Source organism: Corvus kubaryi, unplaced genomic scaffold (genome assembly GCF_017639235.1).
Source record: "Corvus kubaryi isolate FWS band 111438036 unplaced genomic scaffold, C.kubaryi_AGA036_p1.0 37260, whole genome shotgun sequence".
In the NCBI taxonomy this organism is placed as follows: Eukaryota; Metazoa; Chordata; class Aves; order Passeriformes; family Corvidae; genus Corvus; species Corvus kubaryi.
In genome coordinates this window covers 6,444,097-6,459,755 of record NW_024581077.1, presented here as the reverse complement: position 1 = coordinate 6,459,755, position 15,659 = coordinate 6,444,097, and the positions used below count along the sequence as shown (strand labels likewise).

The 15,659-nt window shown below is 48.5% G+C and overlaps 1 protein-coding gene across 5 annotated transcripts in view; it reads right to left on the bottom strand.

Moving 5' to 3' along the window:
* GAB2 (GRB2 associated binding protein 2) overlaps positions 1 to 15,659 on the bottom strand; it is a 93,827-nt gene that overhangs the window by 29,766 nt on the left and 48,402 nt on the right. For all 5 annotated transcript variants that reach the window (XM_042024163.1, XM_042024165.1, XM_042024166.1 and 2 more), the window contains exon 2: positions 10,612 to 10,912. In XM_042024163.1, coding sequence (XP_041880097.1) covers positions 10,612 to 10,912 — 301 coding nt within the window. The remainder of the gene's footprint in view (positions 1 to 10,611; positions 10,913 to 15,659) is intronic.

The following is a 15,659-nucleotide window of genomic DNA, read 5'->3' as shown; positions in this document are numbered from 1 at the left end:
ACTCACTGGAGAGCAATATGAACCATCATGGCAAGCCAGCAAAAATAATTATCCTCGTAAAGGCTTTATATCAATGTTTAGCCTGTGCAGAGCACACGCAGGCTTGAGGGGAGGGTTCACACAGACAGCAATGTCAAACAAGGTGGTGCTTGGCAGGGCAGGTGATCGGCCATGAGATGAAGGTGAGAATGGAGCCACAGGCAGCGCAACAGTCGTTCACTACACTTTTACAGGGGATGAAGTATTTGCGAGTGCACAGACACCTGCCCAACACTTCAAAAAGAGGATTCATTGTCAGTTATGAAGCAAAAAACATAAAACAGCAATTGCAATGACTCACTCCACTCCATCTTACTCTCAAAAGCAATGGCGTACAAGCGCAGGGGCAGTTTGGCAGTGAAACGATGGAAGGTAATCATACCAAAACTTGGCACAAGCAGCTGTGCTGGCTGGGATGGGATTAGGCCATGTGGAACTGAGAGAGCACATGATGAAATTTTTGAGGTGATATGTTAATTTCCATTTTAATAAACAGATATAAAGGGTGGAAATCAATCAAAGGTGCAAACGAGTCACATTCCTGGGCATGTGACAACAACCGAGTAAGTATGAAAGGAAGCTACATCTCCAGTAAGGGCTGAGATGACCCAGAGCTTCACCACCCACTATAGAGCAGCTGGGGGACCTTTAGGGGCAGCCATATGAGGAGCAGCGGAAGTCACCTGGTCTGTTCAGCCTGGAGAAGAGGAGAGTGAGGGGAGACCTCAGTGCAGTTACAGCTCCCTTGTGAGGGGAAGACACTGATCCACTGATCTCCTCTCTATGGTGATCAGTGGCAGGACTTGAGGGAATGGCCTGAAGTTCTGTCAGGGGAGGTTTTGGTTGGATATTAGGAAAAGGTTCTTTACCCAGAGGGGTGCAGGGGCAGCTACAGCAGGTCAGAACAGTGTCCAGTCAGGTTTTGAGTATTTCCAAGGATGAAGACTCACGTTAGTCAAACGTTGGGTTTTTTGTTGGGTTTTTTGGGGGGCTGGACTTTCTTTTCCACACAGCTGTAAGTATTTGCTCCATCCTCTGTGGCTTAAAGTGATTGTAAGCATGGAAAAATAGCAAAGATGGTCCTTGGATGCCTGGTGGAAACCGTAACTCCCTTCTATGTCTGAATCCCACAGAGAAGCAGCAGACTGTGAGCAAGCGGGGAACAGAATAGATAAATAACATCGAATTTTCCTTGACAGTCTCATTTCTAAACAGGTTTTTCAGGACCTGTGGCCAAATGTCCCTTTAAAGACCATTCCCACCTTGGAGGGAACAGGTACCACCGCTGATCTGCCTGTGGCAACAAATGGCTGCAGACAGTAGAAAAGATGCACCAACACATCTATACTGCGCCTTAGTGATGAATCCTTTCCAGCAGAGGCTGCCTTTCTGCTCAGTGCTTGTGCAGCACCTGGCATAGCAAAACACAGGTTTCTTGGCTACATCTACACTGTGATGGACCCTTAGAGATGCTCTCAGCCTTCCTGGAGGGAGCTGGGATGTGGAAAGGGCATTCATGGGGCATCCTCGGATCAGATGTAACCCCACAGCCCTAAGTAACTGACAATATTACAGCTCTGGTATTGTACCACAATAAATAAATCAAAAGTATGTTTGAGGAGCAGGGAGTAATTATAACTGAGGCATAGAAACCATCTAGGGAAGAAATGCTATCTTTACAGATAAAATCAGTAATAAATGTTACTGCATTCATAAATAAGAATCAGTCTGGAAACAAACCCTGACTGGTGTCATGGAAAGTTCACAGGAATCGACAGCTTCATGTCTCCTCCCTGCTCCATATGCCTTCACTTGGAGGCTTTAAAGGCTTTAGAAAGCTTTCCCTTTGCTCAGACTTGGTTTTAATTGGAAATATAAAGGAATACAAACCAGCAAACAAACAGGCATTGGGGCCCGGGAAATGAGAGTCTAAATCTGTCCTGGCTTTTATCAGGTTTTACAAAGCAGTATGCAGGGCATATAAAATAATGGTCCCTCTCAAAGCTTTGGAAGGAACAATGTGAAATATACAGAGGAAAGAAATAGGGAAATACATTTACTTGCGAGGAAAAAAGTGTCACGCTGTGAAAAACTGCCAGAAAATTATCCTCTGCAAAGATGATTTTTTTCCCTTGTCCAACCTGCTTGCACCTGCATTTTGGGGTTCTCTGTCCATTGCATTTCCCAGCCTGGTTCCTATGTGTTGGGCATCCCCTGTAGGTCCATGTCCTGCCCTGATGCCTGAGGAACTCTGCAGACACAGATTCATGGCAGCTCCATGAATCCCAAAGCACATGACTGGGGCACATGGGCAACAACAGTCCCAAGACCCCTCTGGGAAATAAAAATGCAGGCGAATCTGACTGTGAGTTTCCTCCCAGTTGGCTGACACCCAAAAATGCCTCTCTCCCTCCCTCCCTCCCTCCCTCCCTCCCTCAGTTCTGCTCAGACAGAGTCATTTCACTCCAAGTCCATCAGCTGTTTTTGTTTCCAAGGGCTTTGCATGGTTTTGTTTTTTGATGCACTACTGATACTGTCTGCCACGCTCATTTTTCCACGGTCAGTAAGTCACCCTAAAAATTCCTCTGTGCCCATTAAACTAACAGAGCTCATCTGACAGGGCTCATAGCCATAAAAGCCAATTACAAAACAAAGAACTATGTTAAATGGGTTTCTGATTCTGGGTGCCAGGCCAGGAGACAGCCCTGGCCAGGGCTGAGACGTGAACTCAGCTTGTCAATCTCTGCTAGGAAACCTGTGCTGGAAAGGCTGGGCAATGCTTTTAGTTCTAAAAAAAACCTCAAACCTCTTGAACTTCACATTTCTTCCTTCTCTCCCAGCCCAAATCCCAGCCTCAGCTCAGCTAACCCAGTGGGACTTTGGCCAGGAAAGGGCAGGATTTTCCCCAAAGGCCCCAGTCCTCCAGCTCTGTATTTATCTTCAGAAGAGGCCAGTTGGATACCCTTGAGCTGGGCGCCAGCTGGGAAACAGTCAAGAAGAGCTGGAGTATTTGGCTGTTGGTCCTTTTTGAAAGCTGAGCATAAATTTTCATTTTTGCTGGTTGATGGTTTTATTATTTGCAGCGAGATAAGAGCATTTTTTGCCTATAAACCTTGTGCTCCCACAAACAGCTGCATCCTCTGCCAGTTCCCATCAGTGCTGAGTATGGTCAAAGGAGGCTCAACTAGCACTTATCTTCCAATGGACTCTCTGGGATGGCAGAGTTACGGGTTTGCAAACACAAGGCTCACGTATCTTCTGGATTATTTTCAGTTCTACCTCTTCAAAATGTCCGCAGTCACAATAAAAACATCTAAATAAGAAAATCCTAAAAATTCCTGAATTTCCAAAACCCAAACTGTGAAGAAAGTCTTGATCCAAGCATTGCAAATGTCAGAGGTTTGATTACATCAGATGCCCTGAAGCGAGAAGCTTGGTTTTCTAATCGTGTAGATACCTTAAGACCTTTTCCCTTGTTAAAACCCTCTGCATCCTTTCCTCAGTCCTTTTCTTGGCACCTATATGGGCAGAAAACCTGCAGTTGGTATCAAGGACAGTGACCACCATAGCAGCACAGTGTTGACTCTGGTCCTGCAATGTTTCTGGGAACCCAGCATGCTGAAGAGCAGAGTACAGCAAGAGGAATAAGGTATGGGAGAATAGTAGGGGTTGATCCTCCTCTGGTGTAAATTAAATGATGAAAATGAAATCATTGAAGATCCAGCTACCTTAGAGGCCTTGATAGCAATCCTGAGACAAGTGGCATTCATCTCAGTAGAGTTTTAGGAGAAAGTAGACACCTAAGCTCATCAGTCCTAGTTCCTCATTTTAGACATGTTTTTCCATTTTCACCCTAAAAGTGGGCAGACTATAACCACCCACATGTCTCACTCTTAGCAGCATCAGTTCCCTCTCCAAACTGCCAGGGGAATCGCAGCAAGGTCACCCTCACCAGCTGATAGAGATCAGGAAGAACCTCTCCCTGTTTCTGTCTTCTAGGAAGCAAATTCCAGGTCATCAGTGGTGCTCTGCTCTTCAGCAGACTCATCAGTACCTCAACTAGCTCACCTCCAGAGGGAAAAGAGGGGAAAAAAAAGGGAGAAAGACAGCAGGCAGTTAACTGCTCTCAAGCTGCTCCTTTGTGCCAATACCACTCCATCTCCGGTATTGTTTACACAGAAATAAAAGCTGAACAGTGTCAGATCTTAAAATAACTTGCTGTTTGTAGAGCAGGAAAACCAGGGTCAGGGAAGTGTGGAACAAATTTAAAGTGGCAGGAAGGCTAAGGAATGAACTGTGAGTCAGGCAAGAAGGTGCTTGCATGCACCTGAAGTTTAACCACAAGCCTGGTGCAAAGTGAGTTGGGGCCACCAGGTCTCCCACACCCATTCCAGCAAGGCTGGGCCAAACCTGGGGCCAAGATACGACATCTGCATTTGTCCTCCAGAGTGAATCTGCACCACAGCTATTTCCCTTGTTAGGAACACTCAGAACACGGTAGAAAAGGATGAGGGGGGTCTGATCCAAATGCCTTTGAGGTGTGCAACCAGTGGATCTAGATGTGACATCAGTGTTTGAAAAGAGGGAGCTCCTTGACACCGAGTGCTGAAAGCACTGATGGGAGCACTGAGGAAAAGGCTGCATCTGTGTGTATGGTGGGACATCAGGTCAGAGTACAGGGCTCAAGGCTCTGCATTCCTGTCCCAGCACAGGCTGCCTCCAAGTCCCAAATGGAGCAGGGGACATTCGGTCTTTAGGTAGGTGAACAAACATGGGAAGGTGGGATATCTGGAGAGAATCCAACCAGATATGCCCCCTCCATCCCATGGGTCAAGCTCAACTCACCCATGCTCTTGTTCATTGCTTGTTGTACTGTCTGCCAGGGGACAGACTGGCCTCCATGTCAACTGATATCCAAGTACAACTCATACCAGAGCTTAAAGATGGAGTCAAGACCAATTGACTTGTGTCACCAGAAGCTAAAGAATCAAGTGGGACAAGGGGGAATGAATTTAAACCAACAGGGGGAAGGTTTAAATTATGTATTAGGAAAGAACTGTTTCCTGTGAGGGAGGTGAGGCACTGGCACTGGTTGCCCAGAGAAGCTGCAGCTGCCCCATCTCTGGAAGTGTTCAAGGCCAGGTTGGACAGGGTTTTGACCAATTTGGTCTATTAAAAGGTATCCTGTCCATGGCAAGGGGTTGGAACTGGATGATCTTTAAAGTACCCTCCAACCCAAAGCATTCTATGACTTTATGAAGTTGTGGCCCACTTGAGGGCACAAGCCTCCACAAGGGGTTGCCTACTCCAGTGCTCTTAGGTGGCAGTGCTGCCTGCAGATCCCAAAACAATGCACAGCAGGGCCCAGGTATTGTCAGGAACACAAGGACACCCCCACATATCCCTCCTTGCCCCCACTTCTCATCCCACATTCCTCAGCCTTGGCGCACTCCCTGGCCAGGCGCTCGGCTTGTAACTCCTCCGGGGCACAAGTAGGGAAGAAAGAAGGCATATGCTAGGCACAATGGCAAGGAAGTACCTGATCTTGAGGCAGTCAATAGTATTTCCCCTCTGCTTTGGTTCTTCCTGGCCATGGCAGAGGCAGTGGTGGCAGGAATGCAGGAACTGTCATCTTGCAGGGGCTCCCTGGTGCCCTGCTCCTACATGCAGGGATGGGGAACACTGGTGACTTGGGAGTGTTTGGGAGAGGTGGGTGGTATACAATGTTCAAACCTGGTTTTACTCTAGTCTTGCAGCCCACAGCCTCTTCACTGAGTTTTGGGCAGCTCCTGTCCTCCCAACAAGTCTTCAGGGGGGTATCTGTGTTGTTTTCTTCTCTGGTCCATCTTGAGCTCCCTTTGTTGGGCAAACACCCAGGCAAACCTGGCTGCAAGGAATCGATGGGCTGATGCTGGGACAAACACGTTTTTGGGAGAGAAGTGAGGAGGGTGCAAGAGCAGCCAGATGGGGTCATAACACAGACTTGTAGGCAGCAGGCTGGGAACAACCAGCCAGTGGCCCATAGGGGACCCCAAGCCAAAGCAAGGCAAGTGAGAGCAATAAATTTGCTCTCATGGGCTGGCAGGAGGCAACTGGTGGAGGGTCTGGGGCAGCACCAAGCCAAAGAGACCCACGCATGTGAGGTGCAGATCTCACCAGTGTGAGCAGAAAGTGACTGGTATCCAGAGGCTGATCCATTAAACTGCTATAATGAGCACGTCTGAGTTGAAGGAGGAAGGAGAGACACATCTCCATCAAACTTTAATGCTCAGCCCCGACCTATGTTCAGCGAGACAGTAAAAGCCTTGGGATTGCTGGGGATTGATCCCTGTCATGATGTAAAATACCAATGCCAAGCCTTGGAGATGGAGCGGGGAGTTAGCCAGAACCCAGAACTGCCCTGGAGCAACTCCCTGACAGAAAACAGAGAAATAAATAAAAGAAATTAAGTCCCAGATGGAAAAAAAAAAAAAGAAAACATGCCTGGTCTGGGTGGGAGAGGCTACTGCTGCCAGACACAACCCATCAGGGCAGGAGCCCAGTGCCATCTTTTTCCCACGCCTTCCTCACCCTCTCCAAGTGGAGGGAGCTTTCAGCTCAGAGCAAAAACATCTACTTACCCACAAATATTCCCTTCCCTGGTTCCATGTCTGGGTTAAACCTCTAGCACAGGGGCATTAATGATGTGTATGAATAAGCTTTTAAACTCCCACTCGTGTTTGCTCAGCACCCGTGAATCCAAGCCCCTGAAAGAGCCCCTTTTCCATGGAGGAGTTAGAAGAGGAGCTCCAGGGAGGTGCTGGGGGTGGCAGAGTAAATTGACATAAAGTTAATAAAGTTATTGACTCCTTAAAATAACTAATCCTTGCACAGGGCCCCTGCAAGGACATGCTCACTGCATGGGGACAGGCTGGTTCGTGAGAAATTAAACTACAGGCTGCTGTAGCTGCACCTCTGTCATACTGGGAATCAGACAAGGAGGGGTTTTGGCTGAAACATCAGCTTCTGAAAGAGTTAATGGCACATGAGATATGTTTAGTGGGATTTGGTATTTTTTTTAACTTCAACAAACAAAGCATATGAGAAAATCCAGTTCACAGCTGAGCCCTGGCTGCCTGCCCACTAGGGCAGGCAAAATGCAGATGGTTTGAAATACCCACACGCTGGCCTTTCTCATGTAGCCTGTGGCCCTGGGTCCCCGGCTGGTCTCCCCCCCGGTGTATTTGCATCACTCAAGGTGGCAGCAGTGCAAACTGCAGTGTAAAGGCAGCACTGAGGCAGGAACAAACCTACTTTCCTTGAGCATGGTCAGCTTCCTCAAACACACAGGGGAGCCAGGATCCTGTGAGGCTCTGCTTGTTCAAAAATAGTAATTAGCTCTCAAAGTATATAGGTGTTAACAGAAACAAAGAGCTTTGCCACAGTCTGGGTAAACACTTTAAAATCAATTTAATTTCCCTTCTCCTGGCAGATGTAATCATGCTGCTCTGCAATTATTTTCAGGTCGGGGCAGGGAACAAAGCCACTGGGGCAGCTTTGCTGAGCGGCTGCTCCTTGGGACAGCAGGCAGGACCCACCACCTCACTGACATTCAGGCCCCTGAGGCTGAAACGAGCTTCCTTCCGCTGAACCAGATGTATAATGCAGCTGGAGATCAGCAAAACCAGCAGTGAGCCACAGCATGACATTAAACTGCCCTAAAGTCCAGCCTCCTTCTTAATCCTAAGAGTCCCCCTGTCTAGACAGGACATGAAGGACTAATGCGAAAACCAAGTGACAGAAAATTTGCACTCTCCCATCGAGCTGCAAATGGAAAGAAGCATCAAAGGGTGTAAATCTGTTTGCCTTTTAATTGTTTCACCTTTCGGGAGCATGGGCAGCACCTAAGCATGGTCCCACACTGGTGCAGAGGGTTTGCAGCCAGTTTATATCACTGCTTCCAGGCTGCCCATTTGCTTACTAAATCATGCCAGAAAGCCTTTTTACCCTGCCTTTTGCCTACCATCACGGGGAGCTGGTGGAACAGGCTTTTACCCAAACTGCCCCAAAAGCTAAAATGAGTTTTTCCTCCATCACCAGGTGGGTTATAAGCAAACTGGTGATGGGTGGCTGAGGCTGAACTGATGCGGGGTGTCCCTTTGAGGAGGAGGTAATGCAGCATATGATGGCAGCTGTAGTAGATGCATTTGCCGGTGATGGAGCGTTTCCCCAGCTGGGCTGTGAGTACAGCCCAGCTGGGAACAGCCTGGCTGTGGGGCCAGACCCAGCAAGGCTTTTGGGCCAGTATAAAGCAGTCACACACCCAGGAACAAGTACAACCAGAAAAATGTGCACAGTGGCTTCCCTGGCAGTTTCTGATCTTGTTCCACCACGCTGCCTGTCTGCTGGGAGAAGGAGGTTTAGTTAATTAATTGCTACAATTAGCATGGAGCTATTCCTGCCCAAGATGGTTACCTTTTCCTCCCCTTTTTGGTTCATCCAATTACTGACTCATTCATTCTCCAAGTCAGAGGCCACAAGGCACAGAGAAGCTTGAGGATGAGGGGAGGAAGGTCCAAGAATGAAATGCCAAGTGTCCCAAGCTCTGTTTCTACCCAGGAACTGCCTTAATCTTGCACAAACTTTTGATCCTCTCCCATTCATCCACCCTTGACTTCAAGGAGGTGATGAAGAGGGAGCACAGCACAGCACAGTTACAAACATGGCTATGACTGTTTCATTACTCCCTCCAGCTGACACCTCACGAAGGATGCGTGACGAGCTTATATATGCCAAGATGGACAGGACTCCCCACACCCATCATGCTCCAATGATCCCTCAACTTCTCTGCCCAGCCTCAGGCCACGGGTTCTTCAAATGAACATTACTCACTTTGGGAAATTGATGATTTATTTGCCGTTATTTAGCAGGGATGGTGAAGGAAAGGTGAGCACGGAACCACTGCTTTGGCAAGGACCAAAGTGAAGCAGCAGCCCTGAATAATTCATGCTCCCTCTTTGCTGCAGCATCTGGACACATCTGCTGCATTTGCCGTTGCAGGCTTTTTCTTGGCTTACTCAGAAAATCACGCTTTGGCAGCTGGGTACTGTTTCAAGTGGGTACTTTCCCTACAGCATTAACGAGCTGTGATTCTGTTACAAATAGGGATTTTTGTTCCTCTTTTGCTGATGTCACTCCATGATCCTGCAGGGAATAGTGCTTGGATCTCTGCAGCCTGATGATCCCTGTGTGCCCTTTGGGACAGATGTACTTGGAAGAGGGAGATTGTTTTTCCTTTTGCTGCCCAGATTTATATTTCACTGAAGTCCCGTATTGATCCTGCTGCCACTGGGCTGAAAGCTCATTTTAGTAAATGAGAAGAAAAACAGTTCCCCCAGCTGAATGCACGCAAAATGGAAAACCCTGCAATGAAACAGCTCTTAAAAAAGGGGCCTGAACAATTTTGCTGAACCTCGAGGGCTGCGCTGCTGACATTGGAACGGTATGTAATTTATTTAGCCTGACCTTTCCCTGAAAGAGCTGGCTGGCGACGTTATCAAGGATCCTTTCTACCACTTGTGCACCCATTGCCAAGGTGACATCCTCTTTCATGCGTCAGTCACCGAAGATCGCATCCGTGCTGCTGCGATGCTTTGTTTGCTGTCCTGCCTGACAAGCTCTTGGCAGGGTTTCAGCTCCTGCGGATGGCAGCTGCTCCACGAGGGACCAAAACAGATTCAAGCTGGACGTTATTATAGGGAGTTTCATGTAGGCAGAGCACAGGCCTGGAGTCCCTTGGATGAGACTGGACCATGGATGAGATGAAGCAGAGATAGCCAGAGGTGCTACCCCATGTAATGGGATGAGCAGCTGACTGCAGAGCTGCACCCCAGGCTCACTGCCCCATCCCATCTCACTCAGGAGTTAGGTGTGCCCTTGTGGTGCTGGGAAAGCAAAGGAAGCTCACCAGTGCTTAATGCATGAGTTTGGATGGTGGAGCACAACTCGGACAATAGGTCCCACCACTGCACATACACTACCTGGAGTTTTCCTTCCCCCTCCCAGTCCTTTCCCTGAGGGTCCCAGGAAGAGATGGGGATGCAGGTGCAGGGAGCATGTCTGTCCTTCACATGAGAGCCTGTCAGCACTGGAGAGGAAAATGGTTCCAAGTAAAGCTTCTCCCCCTACTCCACCAAGGGACTGAAACCTCTGAACAAAGGGGATTTTCACTGCTGGTTCCCACCACTCTCAAAGGGTTTTGGTGATGCATAGGGACAAAGGCTGCAGCTAAAAACGTCCCCAAACACCATCAACTTCTTGTAAGAGACTGAAAGATCTACAGCTATAGAGGATAAAAATGAATTAGGTGATTGGCTCTCACGATAGCCAAGAGAACTCTTCCGATGCCAAAGACAGGAAAGCCTCATGAAAGTTTCCCATATGTCCATCCATTTCCCACTTCAGCCCCCCCCTAGCCCCCCCACGTGGCAGGCTGCACCCCCCTCCTACAGGTATGATCTGAAAGAGGAGCCAGGCCCACTGGGAGGACAGGAGAGAAGATGCTCTTAGCCATGGACCTGTCTCTCATGGTACCTGTGTTCTCCTCGGACTGGTTGAAGCCACAGATCTGGCAGATACTGCGAACCCATTTGTTCATGTCGTCCTCAGTCTCAGCCACCAGGTAGAAGGTCCTGTCACTCGTTTTGATGTCGAAGATGTAGCTGTCTTGCAGCTCCTTCTTGTTGAAGGTCAGGCCCGCGTCGACTTGCTCACAGAAATTGAGGTTGATGACACGCAAAGGTTTCTTGGAGTGGTCATTTTTGTAGTACTCCAGGACGTCAGGGTCACCACTCATCCGACCGCTGCGCAGGACGAACCAGCGTTTCTTCCATGCCTGAAACCAAGACAAGAGCAAGCATGAACCTCATCACTGAATCTGTGAGAGCGAAAAACCACTGCTAGGCACAGGGTGACACAGAGGCACGTGACACTTCTCCATCATGGGGTGCTCTGGGATGCTGCTCAGGCATACCTGCAAGAGGTGCACAGACTCAGCTCAGTTCTTCAGTTTGATACTAAAATCCAGGAGAATTAAATACTGAAATAGCATTGTAGCATAAGATGACCCCAAAAGGTGCCAGTCTTGGGGCTCAGAGGAACCTTGCTCCTACCCTACAGCCCAGCCATGTTCCCAGGACCCAAATGCCCTTCTCCCCGTGATGTGGGATAATCTGTGCAGTGGCATTACCAGGCATCGCAATGCCAAAATGCCTTCCAGCAGCTCGGAGGAGCTGAGGCACTTTGGATGCAGCACTCTGAGTGTCCTAACCTTCAGAGAAACCCCCGAGAGCATCATAGGATGTGTCTGCAGATACTGACCATGGCAATCCCATCTCTGTTTAAATGCCAGGATAGAAAGACTAATAAAACCAAAGGAGAACTGGTTTGTTTTTTTAAAATATCAGGAATAATGCCAGGGAGACCCACGGAGAATCCCAGCTTCATTTGTTTTTCAGCATCCTCTGCTCCCTGGCACATAGGTAACTCCTTAGCAAAGGAAAAGGTTATCATTGATCCTTCCAAGCACTGCTGGCAGCTGCCCCCGGCCAAACTACCTGCGGCATGGACTCAGAGGGCTGTGGACTTTGAAGTGAACCAGCAAAATAAATGTCAGCCATCAGCCCTGGCCCTGAGAGCTGCGGCCCTGCTGCCCTCCCCATGCCAGACACAGTTGGGAGCCCACAGGAGGGGGAATAGACACAAGGAAAATGTGCTAAATGCTGAAACTGTGCAGGTGTAACCCCCCATCCCATGAGGTGGGCAGTGTGTTTTTTGGGGTGTGCTCTGCATGAGGATCACGGCACCTGCATGAGGGATGCACAGGGCTGAGGGACCACCTTGAGCTGCTCCCTTTTGGAGAGCTATGCTCCCTTGCAGAGGCCTCAGCTCCCATGGCCTAAGGAAGGGAAGGATTACATCTAAGTGCAGTCCTTAAAACAGCTTGTTCAGGCTGTATTTGAATGCAGCAAAGGTTTGAGAGGTGCCTGTGGATAAGCATGATGGAAATTATGACCAGTGCTCCTGTGTTGCCTGACACAGACCTCAGTTCGTACTAGAGGATGCCAAGGGAGGGGATGCGATCCCCACCATCCTGCCCTGGCTCTGAACAGTGGTGCATTTTGAATGAGATTTACCTTACTCATATTTTAATATGAATATAACCAGTTTTGGAGTTCTGATGGTTACAAGGGGTTGTGTTATGAGGAAGCACACGATATTTCTAAGAAGGAAGAACCAACAGCCACAAACACCTTTAGTAACCCAAGGGAGGCACCAAGGCGAGCAGTGTTGTGGGTCCCTCATGATGCTCCCCAGGTGCTGACCACAGGCTTTGCATATTGGTGATGGGCATGTGCTAGATCTCAGCCAGCCAACTGCACCAGGATCCCACAATTTTCGAGACTTTTGTGGCTGAAGTAAGGGTAAGAAACTCCTGTGATGTTTCCCCTGAACAGTCTGATTCAGACCACACTTCTCAAAAGCTTAAAAATAGCTTTTGTCGGTGTCTTTGAGCTTTGTAATCGAATTCGTTTTGCACTAATTCTCAAAACGGCTCCTAGTGCCGGGAAAGCAACTTCAGTGCAATCTTCCAAAGGCAGCGAAGCAGCAAATTGCTTAGCAAGAGGATGTGCAAGGCTGGCAGATTTTGGCTTAATCTCACCCACTTCTCATCAAAATGGCTGCTTTTGAGTGACAAAATAGACACAGTGGAGCTGTGTCCATCAGTGAGGGAAAAAACCAATTTCACCAGGCAGCAGCAATAATTCACTAGTCCATCTCCTCAAAACAGATCACCCAAAGCATCGGGAAACAAATTCATGAACACTTTTTTCCTAGTTCTAGGTGGTAAATGTCCCATTAGCTTCTTCCTGTTAACACTGAGTCATTTCTTTGCAGCCACCTGGCAGGACTAAGACAAGGGAATGCATGAGGTGTGGGGGGGGGGGGGCAAGTCAGCGAGGGGACTGCAAGAAGATGGAGTTGTGCAACCATATGAACCAGCACCTGAATGCAGACATCCAGCGCCAGTTCTTGCTGCTTAGCTTGCTGCTTTCCAGCCATCTGGAGTCCAGTCTTCCAGCCTCCCTTCATGGCTGAGATGCTGAATTACAAAACCCACAAAGTACAGAAACTAGACTCCAGAATTTAGAGTTTTCGTGGAAAAAACAGGAGGAACTGCCGCAAAGCAAGACCAATGATGCTACCACAACTTCTCTTTTTATCACCAGTGTGAGAGCCACAACTCCTCCAGTTCTCTTTAGTCTGTCTGGTAGCAATGGAAAGTACCACACAGTCAAGATCTGGCAGAGAAAACAGTATAACACACAGGTCTGGTGGTTTTGGATAAGTTTTAACATAGGCTGGTTGTGAAAGAATGGGTCTTGCCAGCACAAAATTTATTGGAAAGCTTCAGGAGCTGGAGTAGCATTGGAGGGTGGGACCACTGGACAGGGCAGGAGCCCCACAAGCCTGGGAAGACCACCCTGTCCATCTCTGCACGGTGCCCTCCTGATGATAAAGAGTCACTGGTGTTCTTCTAATACAGCTTCTGACCCAGAAGAGCTCACGGCAGCAGTCTCTGGAGTGCCCGTCCTGGACAGATGGCTGCAGGCAGCACAGCTGGAGGCATCTCCCACCACACTTCCCCACAGCAGGACCAGCTGTTGCTGCCTCCTAAGATCAGCTTCCAAGTCAGAGGAATAAGCAATGATAACTAGAAGAGAATGGAAGTAAACGCTAAAGAAATAGGAGCCTCTGGATTTCTCTGGATTTTTGAGTACTGGGCTCAGCAAGTGTGTTTTATTTTTTCCCTGTGGATTTGCTGTGCCTTTATTGGGACCAGGGCTCAGCTTGTGTTTGCCAGGCTGTGGCTGCTCTTGGAGCATCTCTTGGCACTAACTCAGCTTGCTTCAACATGTCACCATATGCAGCAAAGGATATGTAGTTTGCAGCATGTGGCCAACCCTCCTGGGACACCAATTTCCCCATTCAAAGCTATCAATACCATCCGAATCTTCCATGTTTAGGCTTCCCTAGAATATCACTTTCCTGCAAGAGAGTGATTTAAGGGTCTACTGATCACCAGCTATGACAGAGGTGAGATGTATGGGATCCACATGTGCATGGCAATCTCAGCTCGTGCCAAACCAGGGGAGGATGCAACTCCATGTGAACCTACACACGCTTTCCAAGACCACCTTCTCCCAGCATGAGGCTGTGCTGGCCAATGGGCATCTCATCCTACACCTGAATTTTCCTTCTCTGCTTATTTTTATTTCTTCACAGCTCTGTTGAAGCCCCTGTTGCCATGAGTCCGCTCCTGCCAAAACACTGTGCCTCCCTGACACGTGTTGTGAGCCAAGGGCTGTGTTTGTTTAACAGCTTTACAACGTTGAGAGGCCAACAGCTTAACAGCCATAAAATGGTGCTCTGCAGCACAAATTTCCAGCTGTGCGGTCCTTTGCCGGCATCAGGTTCCTTCACGGTTAAATTACGGCTGCCAAAGGCCCTTAATATCATTGAGGAATATTTTGACACTTGGCAAGTACTTCTTTTAAAGATTCGTTTGTTAAAAAAAAGTGCTCATCGCGCTGCTATTGTGATGCGAATCCTCCCTGGGTGCGAGGCTGCTGCTGCTCAGCTGCTTTCCACCTCAACGGAGCCATGGCAAAGTTAAAGTTTACAAAATGGAGCTCTTTCCAGCTGGATGCTGCCTGGAGCTGGTTGTTTTATGGAGAGCTGGGCTGGCAGAGGTGAGGTAGTGCTGCTGGGTTCACTGGCTGAGTGTACTTAGCAGGGATGCTCGGGCGGGTTCAGGCAGTGGTTGGGACCCTTCCTGTTCCTTCTGCTGGGTGAGAAGAGCTGAACCAAAGAGGTGGCTGCTCTTGAGCAACTGAGATATCACCATGGATGGTAGGAGATACCACCCCACCACTCCAGGAGTGACGTCTCTCATGTCCCCTGTGGCTGTCCTGATGGCACAATGCTGTGACAGAGCTGGTGGCATCAGGGCAGAGAGCTCAGAGAATCTGGGGCCGCCAAGTGCCTAAAAATCCAAATGCTTTAACTGACAGCCCAGAGAGACACTTTATTAATCACGGTTACAGTGAGGGGCATTCAGACAGCATCTTCCTCCCTGCTCCCCTGTTCTCTGCAAAGTGAACACAGAGATCCAGCCTAACTGCTCTTTCAGAAAAAAAGAAAAGAGGTGAGGAAAATAATAATTTAAATGTCAGTAAAGCCAGGTATCCATCCCTGGAGAACTTGGCAAGTGCCACAATCCTGAGAAGGAATCAAAAATGACAACATGGAGAGATGGCTCTTGGTGGGGCCTGTGGGAGTGGCCCACCCAGTATTATCTTAGGTCCAAAATGAGGAGTTTGAAACAGTCAGAGACTGTTAGCTTTGAGTTGAAAGGGATGCTCTTTCAATTAGGATCAACTTCTGAGCCACATCTCTCTAATCTGAAATACTAATATTTTTACCACCACACCTGTATAGCATATATAGGGAGAAGAGAAGAGAAGAGAAGAGAAGAGAAGAGAAGAGAAGAGAAGAGAAGAGAAGAGAAGAGAAGAGAA